The sequence below is a fragment of the Cimex lectularius genome, unplaced genomic scaffold (assembly GCF_000648675.2).
Source record: "Cimex lectularius strain Harlan isolate CLEC.00 unplaced genomic scaffold, Clec_2.1 scaffold416, whole genome shotgun sequence".
NCBI lineage: Eukaryota > Metazoa > Arthropoda > Insecta > Hemiptera > Cimicidae > Cimex > Cimex lectularius.
Window position 1 is genome coordinate 129,178 of NW_019393219.1, and position 15,916 is coordinate 145,093.

The following is a 15,916-nucleotide window of genomic DNA, read 5'->3' on the forward strand; positions in this document are numbered from 1 at the left end:
ATCAACTTCCTATCTCAATCCCACCTTATGAGTTTTCCCTCGATCGATTCGAATTCGAATCCCGCACGTGCCATTAACTTTTTTTCATCTCAACTAAAAACCTTAATTAATTGTATTATACATAAAGGTTATCCCAAAATTAACGCAAGATTTTGACACTATTTTGTATAAAATGTTCGAACTGCGGCCGCCAAACTTTCATTATTTTTTAAATATTGTTCCGGCCTGGTTTTAAAAATGGCGACAAATTCAAATCTTGCGTTAATTTTGGGACACCCTATATAAATCAGGCAATAATGAACAATGAATTTAATTGAATTTTTTATATAAGGTTTTGGTTGAAATGAAAAAGTTAATGTCACGAGCGGGATTCGAACACACAAACTTTCGGCTCAATACGCCGCTGCTCTAACCACTTGAGCTATGATGGCTTCGATATAATCGGACACCAACTCCCCATCTTTTTTTCTTGAACGGTTATTTGGTTTGAAAGGTTGTAGGTACGGATGGGGAGTTGGTGTCCGAGCGGATCGAAGTCATAATAGTTCAAGTGGTTAAAGCAGCGACGTGCTGAGCGGAAGGTCGTGGGTTCGAGTCCCGCTCGTGGCACTAACTTTTTCATTTCACTCAAAACCTTACATCAAAACAATTAATTAATTGAATAGAGTAATTTGTTTAATCCGACAATAAGTATAATGGAATGAAAATAATATTTTTTAGCGAAGGGCTTTGTTTGAGACTTTGTCAAAAATTCGGAATAAATAATATAATTATATAAATCAATTCTATAAGTGACGTTACTTCATCCAAGGGATTCAACCTTTGATGATTGGTGGCAAATTAAGATGGTAAATTATCTCTTAATTATTGGGTTGTCCGGAAAATAATGCAGGATTTTAAGTNATGGGAAATTATTTTGATTAAAGAACATTGCTTTAAAGTAACTAGTTTCTTTTTTTTTGTTTAATACCAAAATCCTGCATTATTTTCCGGACAACCCAATAGTTTTTCTTTGATATTCAGAACTTTTGAGAGTAGGAGTGACAGTCAAACAGATATAATGATAAAAATAAATGATGAAAGTAAAATCTAAGACCATCGGCTTGGTTCATTAACATAAATGCTTCATTAAACTTTCCGCTTCGTCAGGAAAACAATGTCAAGTTAAATTTCAAACTTCACTCTGAATATTTTTTTGTTAGTTGGACATTTTAGTCTCAGCATATAAATTTAACATTGTCACTACGTGGTTTTTTAAATGTTTGCGTAAAAATATTTTTAAAACCTGACGATAATTATATAAGTGTAGTATATATGCTAAAATCCGTTCAAAAGAAATAATGCTCTGGAACCAATTTTTTTCTTTTTGCAACCCTTAATATATTTTTACTTTACTTCTTTACATTGTTATTTGCAAATAAAAAAGATTCTTCTAAATCAATCACCATTTTCTTATTATATCATTATTATCGTAATTTTCTGAATGAGGTACTATCACGTACTTATTTGGGGGCTCCAATCTCTTTCAGACCCTAAGGTCCAGGTTGTCGATAAATTTTGATAAAGGGAACCTGTATATCACGGTTGGAAGTCTTATAAAACACTCCATCAAACCCTCAAAAAAATCAAAAATCGAAAAAAATCATATTTAAAAAAGTTAATAAATTGTATCTGATTTTCGGAATGTTTAAATCATGCAAAAGAATTATAGATAAATTTATAAAAGTTATAAATCTCATACAAAGTTACACATTTTGTGTGATATTTATTGGCAATTTAGATAGATCCTTATTATTTATAAATAGCCAGGAAGTCATATTCCATAATATTCATATTCCATATTCTATAATTGTCATCTTGTTTTTATTACTTTTGTACTGCATTTAATTTGTCAGTAACTGAAATGTTTCACTTTTAAGATTAATAAAATTACTTGATTATAAAAAAAGTTTGTACCAAGTGGCCAAACTGAGTAAGTCAACAATGCTTGACAAGAAAAAGTTAAAAATTTGGAACCGGAGAAGGAGAGAGTGGGTTAGAGCTACAAAGAGTCAAACAATGAAAGAGAGTGTGAAAATAATTTTTTTATAAAGAGAAATAGGTATCGATAGAAAGAGAGAGGAAAGATAAAAAGTTACATAAATTGCCGGTTAGATAATATAAAAATAGAGGATGTGAGAGAATCAAAGAGAGAAAGATTGAGATTAAAGGAAAGAGAGAGAGAGAGAGAGAGAGAGAGAGAGAGAGAGAGAGAGAGAGAGAGAGAGAGAGAGAGAGAGAGAGAGAGAGCGAAAGAGAGAGAGAGAGAGAAAGAGAGAGAGAGGAATTTTTTTTAAAACTTCACGTAGATTAATAGGCAGATCGAAAAATAAATAGAAACTGTATACGTTAGAAAGATATAAGTACAGTAAAAATGAGAGTGAAAGACAAAACACTAGAAGTCTATTTAGATGAAAAAATAATAATATCAAGAAAAATAAAGAGAATCTGACAGTGATTGAAGGAGTGTATGTGAGAGAGAGAAAGAGAGAGTGTGAGAGAAGGTGTAAGGGGTTGCGTTGTTCTTGGCATTACGTAAGAAATATAAAGCAGGAAAGTGAAAACGATATATATATTTAGAGACAAGCAGTTTTATATTTGAAGTATTCAATAATTTTTAACAATAATGAGGAAAAATATATTTATTTGTTTTCTTCTTGACGCATTTAACAATGCGGAATAAAAAATATTGAGGAGAATAAAAGATTTGTGGGGAGATTTTGTTAGCTAGTGAAGTGCAAAGTAAAAAAATGTGAGAAATAATTCGGTTTTGGCTTGACAGTAATATTTATATAATTATGCGATAATTGCATCATGACATATAATACTGAATAATGCATTCAGTGACTGAAAATGTTACAAAAAGCAATGGTGCTAATACTAATTAATTCAGTACGTTGGTCATTCCCATATTTGTAATTTTATTTAAATTCTTACACTGATTCAATATATTGAAGCATACATATTAAGAGTCTAAAAAATAACTCAAAGCTTTGGCTTGAAATATATTTTCTTTACCCGGTAGACGGCTTATTTCCATCGTTTATATACTTTCTGTTCATTTTGTACATTTACAAATTTTGCGCCACTAAATACAAATTATTTTTATTTACATTTTTGTGTTATCGATGTTTAATCAAAATTTAACTCGTATAACACATTTAATGATAATTAAGCATAATGTAGAAGTCCGGTTGATCTAGTTGTAATTTTATTGAATTTGATGTCACAAAACTTATTTTGCACGTTGAAATGAAACGCCACGCTTTAAAAATAATGTTTATAGTAATTTAATCTGAAAAACGAATGTCATTCTTTACCGGATGTCCGAAAGTAGTTATATTAAGTGAAAATCATGTAGATTTCTCTGTATTCAGGTATCACAGTCAGTATAACATGAATCGATTTCCTGTCACGGGTCGTCGTTTCCAGAGGGATTCCAGGCGAATACGAAGCGGGTTGAATCAAAAGAGGAATTGACACGAGGTTTCTATCTTAGTTAAATTGTACTTATTCAAACAGAATTCACTCTCTTTCCTGGCAATAACCCTTTTACCAATCAATCTGTAAAATAGAATTCAGCGGTCGGATTGATAAAATTTCCACGAATTAATTCAAACGCACGCATTTAGTTAAAAACAATGTTATTTAAGTAAACAGTATAATTTTTTTACTAAATTAGAAGCAATGACTTTGTACAAAAACGCTCCTTGAAATAACCCATTTTTCCATTAAATGAAAGAAATGTAATTGCTCAATTATGGAAAGTTCAGAGAAAAATAATGAAGAAAAAAGCGGACGAAAAGGAGAGAGAATTCTTTTGTCTACCCCACTCCTGAAAAGTATTAAAAATCGGCATTTTTTTATAGGAATTCTATAATTCTTCAGGAGATGGAACCAATAATCAACATAACTTTCAAAAGTTTAAATATTACGTATGTTGCGTCACATTCGGTAAAGTGGTTAATTAAGGAATTGTAATTTTTCTAAAGACTGTAATTATATCACAATCACGCTGATACTGACCCTTTTGCTGAGATCTTAGTCGATCCCGTTTCAATTTTTAACCATCCATATTTATCGATGAAAAACAGATTTTGCCTTTATGTTCAACTATTTATTTATACTCCCACAAATTGTATGACTAAGAACATAAAAAGTTAAGGCCGTTTTTACACCAAACACTTGTCTAGAATTCACGTAAATCAATTAATAATAAATATTTAGTAAGTTTTATTTATTTATGTACAGTGAATGCATCAACTCACATCATAAAGGAGATGATGATTATGAAGAAGATCATAGTTGTATGATGATGACCTTTACACAAACTGTACAAAGTTATATATGAGAGAAAGAGAAATATGGGAAAGAGAGAAAGAGAAAGAGAGAGTGAGAGACAGACAGACAAAGATGCATTGTATAGAATATTGTGGGCAGATAAATACAAATTGCTTTGTTTTAGGTTTTATATTATAGAATCAGTACACTAAATTTCTCCGTTTTTATCCAATTGTTATGTCCCCTAAGAAAACTGCCTTATGCCAAACAATTGCGCGAACAATTCAAGGCGATTTTTTGCCGTTCTCTGATATTGTGCGTGACGTAACATGAAACCTGTTGCTACACTTAGAGTGGGTCGCGTCGCTCTTCCGGAACAAAACACTTTGAGGTCCACCACCCTGTGACCTTTCGTTATCAGCCCACATAGCGGCATGTTTTGCAAAAAAAATTAAAATATGATTATAAACCCATGTATCAATTTAAAATAAGATATAGTGACGAAAGCGATCACGTTTGACAATTTTAGAATTATGTGCCATGATAATTAGGTTAAAACATAATATTCTCAGGTCGTCAAATGTTTAAATAATTCTTGTTTACCTCACCAAGTAATCGTTATTCGTTGACAATCAGTTATTTAGTACTCGTATGTAAATAAAACGGCGTTATGCTACTACACCTGGAAGACCTCCTAGCATTGCGGGTTTAGCCTATTACCTATTTATATTACTTCAGTTGTATTTTACGAAACAAGTGAGAGAAATGATGTGTGATATATATATATATATATATCACATTGTTTTGTAGAGAGAGAGAGAGAGAGAGAGAGAGAGAGAGAGAGAGAGAGAGAGTGAGAGAGAGAGAGAGTGAGTTAGTGAGAGAGAGAAAAAGAGAGAGAGAGAGAAATTGAAATTATAAAAAAGTAATGCAGAGAAAAAGAGATACCAATCTTAGTCAGAGAATAATCTATAAAACATGTAATGTTGAAGGCTGATTTAGCAATAAAACCATTTATCGGTCATAATTGTTGAAATTTTTTTAGCCTTACCGATTATATAAATCGTAATAATAAAACGAATTTAAAATCTATTCGGAAGTATTACAAATGTAACGGGTTTAGCTAGGTCGTTGGAAAGATCCTCTATCTTGTAATTAAACCGAGCCGGAGTGGGACTAAAGTTTGAAAGCGGGAAACTTTCTTCGAAATGGCTCTATTGCCCATTCAAGTATACTCTTTTAACGCTAAGCATCATTGATCTTCAAAAAATTGCTGTTTTTTTACGTATCAGATTTTACGTCGTTTCATGTTTGGATTCGATTATACTATATTACAGTTATTCCTTTAGAATATATAAATAATTCTGCATAATATTACGAGACGTAAAGTTCAAAGTAAGAAAGACCAACTTTAAGAATAACAATATAAAAAAACAAAAAAGAGTTGGCATGTACCGAACTTCTCGCTTTTTTACTTGTTGAAACTCGTATGAAAAACTTTTAAAACAAAAATTAATTTCGTCTAAAATAACTACATTTACCTTTTAAACCTGACTGGCACATTGTAGAAATACACGACGTTCAGCGAAAATAATTTGTTTAAAATCTTAAAATAAAGAGTTTTTAAAAACAAATCTACGTTCTAAACAATATGTGAATGAGTACATTTTTAACTATTTTCTTTAATAACATTGAAATCTGATAGTAGTAGAAATGTCTCAATAAAATATGATCATTTCAATAAATATTATCAATGACTATAAAAACCGGACACTAGTACTTTGTTTCGTTTGTTTCAAATTATAAGTTTTTTTATGATTATACTAAATGCAGCATACACATTTTAATGTAAACCAAATTAAATTCATGAGTTTTAAAAAAAATTATTTAATTATGATCCTAAAAATACATTAAGATCAAAACGAGATAATAAATTGTTAGTTAAGTTTTAATATATCACTAATTGTTGTAAAAAACTTTATTATTAAAAAAACTGTACAATTTAATGTTAAAACAGAGTGACGGGCAGGAGGCTATCGTAAGAGTGAGACATTGATATTTTGAGATAAGGGTTTTTATACTAGTTTTAAGGGGTGCTCCTTAAGATGACGAATGGCCGTCTGGACCCGCCAGGCATTGTTGACATGTTGGTTTTTAAAAGGCGTTTTGCTATTTCATAACTTTTTAAGAGGTGCTCCTTAAGTTGATGAATGGCCATCTGGACCCGCCAGACATCATTGACATGTTGGTTTGAGGGGCGTCTGGTTATTCTATAACTCCTCCGTCCCTAAGTTCGAAGCTCCTATGAGAGAAAAGGTAGTCTTGAAAAAGCGGATGATGCAGGTGTTGGCTGAGCGTTTTCATCTTGACGGACTTCTTCATGTGTTGATTCCATCTAGTGTGACGATTGAAAAGTTTTCTTACGACGCCAGCAGAGAAAAGCATACGTGGGGACGGCTAATATTAGGCCGATAGATATTATAATATAAATGTAAATATTTAAAAACCTTGAGGGAGTATCCTCTAAAAGTTCAAATGGTTGCATTTTTATATTTACAACATGTAAATTTTCAAAAGATATGTTTGTTTTTACTTGGTTAGACACATCTGCTATTGTTAACAAAACTTTAGTTCCTTTAAAAATTGGTATCGTCTTTACATTTAACAATCTTTCGTTGCTACTTGATTTCATTAGGCTAGTATTCGTTAGGAATACAGTTTCATTAGTATTATTTCTAATAATTACAATTTTCTTAGTCTTATATGCTAAATAATGGTCGATAAAAGGTACATATTTTATAAATGGTTCACTTGATGTAAAACCAGACTTACAATTAGAAAGATTTTCGTTTGTTAATATTTGTTTTATACAATTATTATTGATTTTTGATTTATTTGTACAATACGTAAAGTTATTAATTTCTATGCACGTCGCCGTGAATAGATCATCCTTCGCCTTGAGTATTAAGGGTGGATAAGTGTATATTGTAGTTGCTTGGGAGTTTTTAAGAACTGGATAGGATAGCAAGAAATAGGTATCAAAGGTTTGGCTTTGTAAAGGAACCTCAATAAAATAGTAGATATTATTGTCAACAAAAGAGCAATGCACTTTAGTTAGTTGCCAAAGCATACTAAGATCTGGTGATATAAACGTAATATTTTGAGTTTCCTTTAGAGACTCGAGATCATCGTATGTCAAAATAGAAGAATGTATCATTTTTAATTCGCAGAACTCTACAGAGTTTTCTATATCATTAATTTTATTCTCTAATAAAATCAGGTTTAGAAGGATAGCGTTATAAAGTTGGTTCCTTTCTAGTTCGTTTAAAAGGGGATTAGCTAATAATTTTATCTTTCTGTTGTTTTCTTGTATGATTTTTATATCGTGATTAAATTCATCAACTAGTTTTTTATTGATTGTCATTTGGCTTTCTACATTGTGTTGCAAATGAAAGGAGTTGCTCTGGATTGCATTTATGACTTTGTCATATCTCTCTGTGTCATCAGAGTCCATGTTTCCAGAGATCCAAGAGATGGCCTTTCCTAAACCATTGAAAAGTCCTCTCTTTGGTCTTTGTGTTTTTGATTTGTTTAGCATTAAGTGGTCGAATTTCTTTCGTGTGTAGAGATACAACTTTGAGAGAGATTCTTGTTTGCTAAGTTTAAATTTGAGTAAGTCTTTTACGTAATCTAGTTCTGTTTTTATCTGTTCTAAATTAATTAAATGAATAAATGTATAATATTTGTCTGTCATATGTGCTTGTGGCAGCTGTATGGCAACGATCCCAGGTCCGTGCGTTAGGTCAGTAACTTGAATGGGTTCTACACGTTGTGCCGATGTGATGAGAGTCAGCGCGATTATCAAAATTTCCATCTGTAACAGAGACAGTATTTGCAAACTTTCTCGGTCTTTTAACTAGGTTAGGATGTATTTTAAATTGTTTTTTGTGTAATGTGGCTAGTTTTGTAATGTTCGAATACTTTGCCTTTTTATATTTTCGTTTGGCTTTACCGAACTGTTTATCTTTAATATAGATTTCTCCTTCTGGAATTTCTGTTTTCTCTCATTTGATTTAACTTATTTGTTCTGACTTCCTTCTCCTTTTCAATTTGCTCTTTTATTGTTTTAATCACAAGTTGCCTATCGTCATGACATTCTTTCACTTTTTGTTCAAGAATAATATCTTCCGAATAGGTGTTTTCTCTTGGTCCATAGGTTATTTCATTTCGTGTCATTTTTAGATTTGAAATTATAGTATTATTGTAGGCTATTAAGGCAAGTCTCAAAGTTTTAACTAACGGGTAAATTTTGTCATGTTTTATTATGTTCATGATTTCTGTGAGTGTCGAATGAGCCTTCAGATCTTTTATAAAGCAGTTTGAAAAGAAACCTTTCAAGAAGAAAGAATAAAGTTGGTTATATTTAGTGTTATAGAGAGATTCTGATGAATATTGATCGTTGAGGTATGGGAAATTTTTGTAGGTTTTAACCTTATTTTTCTTACTCATTTTAACATTTATCCTGAAGATTGTTTACATAAACTCAAAGAGAAGAGAGACAGCTTTCCAACGGTTTTAAAACGTGGAAATTAGGCGAAATCCCCATATAGAAATTTTACGTAAATCGGCAAACATCGGCCGGTTCAATTTTGCAATTCATGTTGAGAGACGTGGTTGTAGAAATCCTTCAACCTGATGATGAGAAAAGGGCTCGAAATTCGGATCCTTGCAAAATAACTTACTGTCAGTCGGAACTATATTTTTAAAAAGGATTAAAATTTCCCCCGGCAAATACAGCACAAAACCGGGTATTTTTGATAGAAAAATTCATATTTAAGGGCTTTATAAAGTTTGTTATAATTAAGACGAATCAGTATTTTTTCAAAATTATTTTTTTTATGTATTTTACTGGAAGTTTTGTTTCGTTTTTATAGCTTTTCATGTATATAACCTTATTTGGTACAATACTATACATTATTTGCTTATACTAGGGCAAATAATAACCTTCAAATACTAGGATACCAATGGCAGAAAATAATAATTTATAAAAAGTAAACTACTCTCGACTCTTGGGACACATTTAAGGCAAGAACGCACAGATAGGTCTAATATTTTTGACCATAATATAAGAAAAAACTGATTAAAAGTAGTGATCTCAAGGCTCTTTGAAAATGAGACAGAAAAATGCCTCGAATCGATAAAATATAAAAGTTAAAAAAAAGTCGATTAATTCATGCTTCCTTACACTAGTTTAAAATATCCCCTCTATAATTGAAAAAGTTATTAATATGACACGGTATTTCTTTAAAGATAAATAGGAAACTTTCTAACTTTAAAGTCCAATAGATAGACAATCAAGTGTTTTCATAAAGCTTGGGACGTTGGATTAGTTAAATCCCGAATATTAACTTTCAGAGAAAATTATAATCTTAAATTTAATAAAGCCAGGTGCACTTCTAGGTATTTATACATGTTATGTTCATGTATCTTCTCCACAATGAGTTTTATTTATTTTTTTATTTCGCCATCTTTCCTCCACTAACAAAGTTTATAATTTAATTTTATATTTATTTACATTTAGCTTCTACATTTGTTTGTAGTTAAATAAAGTATTGTATTACCGTTAAACACATTTAGATCTGATTTAGATACATTTAGATTATTGCCGGTTAAGAATTAAACAGACAAATATTTAATTGGAAAACTTAATTTACGATATTATATTTGATATATTACATAATGAAGCATGCTTTCAGCAAAGTAATTTCATTAAATTTCGTACTATTATGAATATTTGTGAAGTAGTTTTGCTGGAAACCCTACATATAATTTTGTATTGCAATGTTTTGAAAAAAAACACAAAAATATTAGGATATATTGCTAATTAAAAAATGATTAAAGGCTTGTAATTATTTAATGACATACTTGGTAAATAATGTGTTTTTCTAATTTTAACTGCATCAAATCGATATACGGCGGTTATCCGTAAGTCAACTTTAAGAATGCAAACACAAGACTACGAAATGAGTTTTAGCCGCTATTTATCTTCGAGTTATTATGAAAACCGCGGTGCCGCCATGTTTCGACAAGCTTGGAGAGCATAATATCGTATAATTTTGGTTTGGCAATAAGGGGTAATTAAATCTTAACGCGAGCGGACTCGAGCGACTTGTAAAACATTGACATAAGTGGATGAATGTCTCCCGCCCACGTCCTCGACGATGAACGTCTCTCCGATAATGAATCTACCATTAATTTTGCCAACTTTCAGAAAATGAGCCCGGCCGATGATTAATAAGTTTTGAAGCCCGATGCTGAACTAACTTAAATCACTTTACAGCTTGAAAGGCTGGATTAGTCCGCTTTTATAATTAAGTTCAAACCTCGATTATAACCTAACCGCATCGTTTTGCAATCGGTTAAATGGATTGGAAATATCTTTCACACATATACTAAAAATCTGCTCGGTACCTAATATGGGTTCAAAACAGTGTATTTTACATTAAGAGACTACGCAATTCGAAAATGGTTATGTTTCTTAAATTTGGTTATGTGTCATGTTTCTATCACATCATGTTTTTATCACAACCTCAAATCTTTGTACGTACCTCGCGTTCAGTCACGCTTTATTACTCTTCTGTTTTTCTCTTTATCACTTTCTTTTTCTTTCAAGCTATTTATGCATGATGTTTTAACTGATATTTCCTCTCTTCATCCTCTTTTTAATTTGTCTTTATCTCTTCATTCATCGTTTCTCACAGGTCTCTATTTTTCTCTTATTAGAAATAAAGATTTTTCTGTTACTATCTCAATCACTCACTCTCTCTCCCTACGTCTCATTTATTTGTAACAATCTTAGTTTACTGTGTTGTTTTTTATTTTTTTATTTCAATTTAATAATTTTTTTCTACAAAATACTCTTTGACAAATACGTGCACTAATATAATTGTTAAATGTTATTATATATTTATATATTTTTTCTTTTATGTATGTGCATCAACATTTATAGGTTGACCCGACTTTCAACACGATAGGCAAGAATGACACATCTACACGAAAAACAAACACTTTGAGCCCTGAAGATGATCTCGATAAAGATCGACGTTGGCACGATAAAGAAAATGTTTTTCTAAAACCTACGTCACACCAGACCGCATCTCACGATCTTCCAATAATCATTGACTAACGGTCACTAAACATCACACATTAAAAGGTTTTTTTAAATTGTAGTTATTGTAAAACGAAATTATACATTGTTATAATTCAATTAAGTTAGGTCAGATATATTGTATATTACAAGTGAGATGTTAAATTTCAGTAAAACTCAGAAATCTGATTTAAGCTTTACTCTCTTTATCATCTATTTATCTATTTAACTATCTCAAACTATCCTTATCACTTTATGTTCATATCTCTCTCATTCTTCAATCCATATGATGTTTCTAAAATTTTTTTCTCTCATAAGTTTTTCTCTCCCTCTTTTTCATAAGAATTCCCTCTCTCTTTTTCCCTAATTCGCCCTCTCAAAGCCACATCTACTGCTTAACTTAGTCACCATTATCAATATATTTAGTGTATTATGTCAGTATTTATCGAAGAGGGAAGAGAACGAGCACTTTGTGAGGGGGCGGAGAAAAACATGATATGCAATCTGGTTATGTAAGGTTCTGTAAGCGGGAAAAAATGAAGCAAATAAAAAGGGTCTTTCTACCAACCCTGTTGTCACGTATAAGCACATTTTATCATAGGAAGATCCTGCTCGTCAGCAAACAGATTTTCTTGCACTGTCCTTTGTTAAATAGAAGAAATATAATAGTCGATTCCAGTACTTAAATGTACGGGAGAGAAAAGACAAAATTTTAAAAAGTGAAATGAATTTAATTTTTTTAACGCTTATAATATTTTATAAATGGTTAATATTAATATAAATTAGAGAATATTTCTCACTTTTTTAAAAACGAAATTTCATTTTAATAAACTAATCGATAACTGGTTCTTTTTATATGGATTATAAAGAATAAAGGAATAACGTAATACTACAATATGCTATTTATTATAAATCAATAACATTATCATGTAATTTTAACGATACACTTCGACAATTTATTTAGTTTAAAATAGTTTAAAAAATATATCTCTTGTAAGTTAACGATTTAACTCTAGCAAGACAGTAAAACGTAAAATCATAGGGCCTTCCACTGCATGTTCTTGATCGCCAAAACCCATCATCATTTTAATATAACTTTCACTCTCAACCTTTAATCATGAGCTAATTAGTTACTATGTTTACCATGCATTATGGACTTCATAAGTTTTTTTAAAATTTATACCTGTATTAATAAATAATCCATTATATTTAGTGGTCTATTGACCAAATCAATTCTTTCAATTAATTAATTTTTCAAATGACGTGTAATCTATTCGATTCTCTTTATTGATTAAGTGATTTAAAACGGTTATTAAAATATTATTTGTAGTTTAATGTATGTACAATATAAAAAAACCGTTGACTTTTAAAAAATTGGATGTAATTGTAAATTATTATAAATTTTGACAGTTTTAATGCTACATAAAAATTATTTTGACTTTTTATATTTTTAGGGTAATGGAAAATTATGCATGTCTAGCTAGTCAGAATATAAGATATTATATGATAAAAAATATGAGATAAAATAATAAAATGCTTGTGAATAAAACTCGGAATTTTACATTATTTATTATTTTTCAGTTATTTTCACATAAAGGTGTAGACGAAAAGTATAAAACCTACAAAAACACTAACTGACTTGATAAATGTTAAAATAAAAAATTATAAACGTAAAAGATAAGTTAATCTTTAAGTAAAGCAATGATTGAGATAAAAAGTCAGTCTCACGAGCGGGATTCGAACCCACGACCTTCAGCTAAATACACCGCTGCTCTACCACTTGAGCTATCGTGACTTCAGACTACTCGGACACCAACTTCTCATCTCAACCCACCTTTCGAATTTTCCCTCCTTTTTGCCATTTTTCAAATGTCGTGTAATCTATTCGATTCTAGGCGACAAATGAAATGGCCACGGAGAGCTTTAGTGAAGATATAGTTCATGTTACTTATTAAATCCATTAGATTTTGTGATCTAGGTCAAGTGGTAGAGCAGCGGCGTATTTAGCTGAAGGTCGTGGGTTCGAATCCCGCTCGTGACACTGACTTTTTTATCTCAGCCAATACCTTATATAAAGATTAATTAATTGAATAACGTTATTCGGTCAATCGGACCATGAACTCTAATGAATTATCATATAATGGTCATTTTAATGTATTTCAAATAAGTCAACAAGATATTGCAAACGTCGTCAATAAATTTTTTATTGCATAAATCATGTAATGTTATTTCATAACATTTGTTGAATTATAACAGAAAGGGGAAACAATTTATTTCTCTCTTCAAGCGGTTTGAATCTGTTCGCCGCTTTTGGAAGCGGCGAACGATGCCTAACCCATCTCTTTATCATGTGCCCAATATATTCTGTAGAATTCATGTCAGGAGAATGGCTGGTAATCAATTCATTGCGGTAATCCGTACATCCTTCAAGCAATGGAGGCCAACTCGAGCTATATTCCGTCGAGGATTATCCACCATTTTCAAGAAGTCGTCCCCAATAATTGGTGCGACTAGGACCACAGCTTCGAGAAGAACTTGTTTAAAGTCAACGATCCGTCTTGAATAATAATCAGTTCGCTACGGGCATGATTCTTCCACATAACATAACTGTACTTTAAAAGGAGGTTTATCACGCATGGCTCATGAAACAAACCATTCTCCACATCCCGGCCATCAGATTACCTCAAACCATCCGGCACCCATCTGTGAAGAAAACAGCCTCCCAATGGTCAAACATCCAAACGTGATGCTGATTTGCGAATAGTCGCCATTTTATTCGATGGTTCTGTAGTAGTGGAAATCCTGATGCGGGACATCTAGTGACCAGGCTATTCTACCGGAGCCTTCTGATGATTGTTTTAGAACTTACCTTTATATTGCCGACCGTTTGGAATTGATTACCCATCAAGGAAGCCGTAAAATGACGCTTCCGTAGTGCGGTAAGAGGAATAAAACGATCGTCTATAGCCGCGGGTCAATGGAGACTACCGGAAGCCTTAAACAGCTGTAGACCATCGTGGAGCGCACCACACCCGGAACGTGGGATATGGAAGTACGCTACGTTCGTCCATGGCCAGACTTCTGGCTGGGTGTAGTCTCTCCAATTAAATGCTTTTAAGAAAAAATTAATTTCTTACTCAAATTTTGATATTTCATCAAAGAAAAAAATTTAAAAATACAATTGAATCGCTCAACAAGTTGGCTCTAGAAAGGTTGAAAGTGAACAGATTTTCTTTATTTTTAATCAAAAGATTGTAAAAAGACTAGAAACATTTATAAAGCTAACTGCAAGGTATTAATGTTGTGTTTAAGTTTTAAGTTAACGTTGTATCTTAAACCTAGTTATTATGTAAAATAAATGCAAGTATCCGGTTTGTTTGTGTCTTTGGGTGTATATATTGAAAAAAAATATTTTTCCAGAGTATATAAGTTTTAAGTTTTTATACAGGCCCGAGAAGAGTGGAAGTTTAGCGAACGCCGATACAAGCTATCTCATTTCTATTCAAAACTTCAAGACGGTTGAATGTAAATGGTGGTTTGTTTCAAACAGCGGTTACTTATAGCGAAAATTCTTTTGGAGAATGTTAATATATTTTATTACCTTCTCCCCGTTCACTTCAACAACGGCTAAGACGCTGTTAATTTAGTTAAAAGGTCCTTAAGCTATTTATGGTCAAACTTTTTATATACTTTCGACTAAATATTTCTCTTTTTTTTGCTTCTAAGCAACGAACTAGTTGTGCTATCGTTGTGGCAACATCTTTCTACATTGTCTCTCGTTTTAGTCAAAAATTGAACAACCTACGATAACACATCTTCCTGTGGTTACATATTTGATTTAAGCTTATTGAAATAATAAATTTTTTATCTTAACACAGTTTCTTTACCTGTCTGAAGTTTTCCGAAGGCCAGTCTTCTTCGCACAGGTGTTCTCCCATAAGGTGCATGTATATGCCGTACGGGAGAGTCAGGACGAGCGACGATACCCAGATGGACGCGATGATCCCGACGCAGGTCGTCAGCTTCATCCTCGGTTTGAATGGATAGATGATGACAAAAAATCTGTCCACAGCTATTGAAGTGAGCGTGAACGAACTGATGTACACACTCGTGGCTTGTGCGTAAGGCACCAGGTGGCATAGAACGCTGCCGAATATCCAACGACCTGCAACATAATTAATAGATGAATATATTAACATTATCATGTAATTTTAACGATACACTTCGACAATTTATTTAGTTTAAAATAGTTTAAAAAATATATCTCTTGTAAGTTAACGATTTAACTCTAGCAAGACAGTAAAACGTAAAATCATAGGGCCTTCCACTGCATGTTCTTGATCGCCAAAACCCATCATCATTTTAATATAACTTTCACTCTCAACCTTTAATCATGAGCTACTGAGTTACTAGGTTTACCATGCATTTTTTACTTCACAAGTTTTTTTT

General features: G+C 31.9%; 1 protein-coding gene across 1 annotated transcript in view; it reads right to left on the reverse strand.

The window, feature by feature from the left end:
• LOC106672984 (prolactin-releasing peptide receptor-like) overlaps positions 1-15,916 on the reverse strand; it is a 99,655-nt gene that overhangs the window by 82,851 nt on the left and 888 nt on the right. Inside the window, exon 2 of the mRNA XM_024229930.1 lies at positions 15,355-15,632. Within this exon, the coding sequence (XP_024085698.1) occupies positions 15,355-15,632 (278 nt within the window). The remainder of the gene's footprint in view (positions 1-15,354; positions 15,633-15,916) is intronic.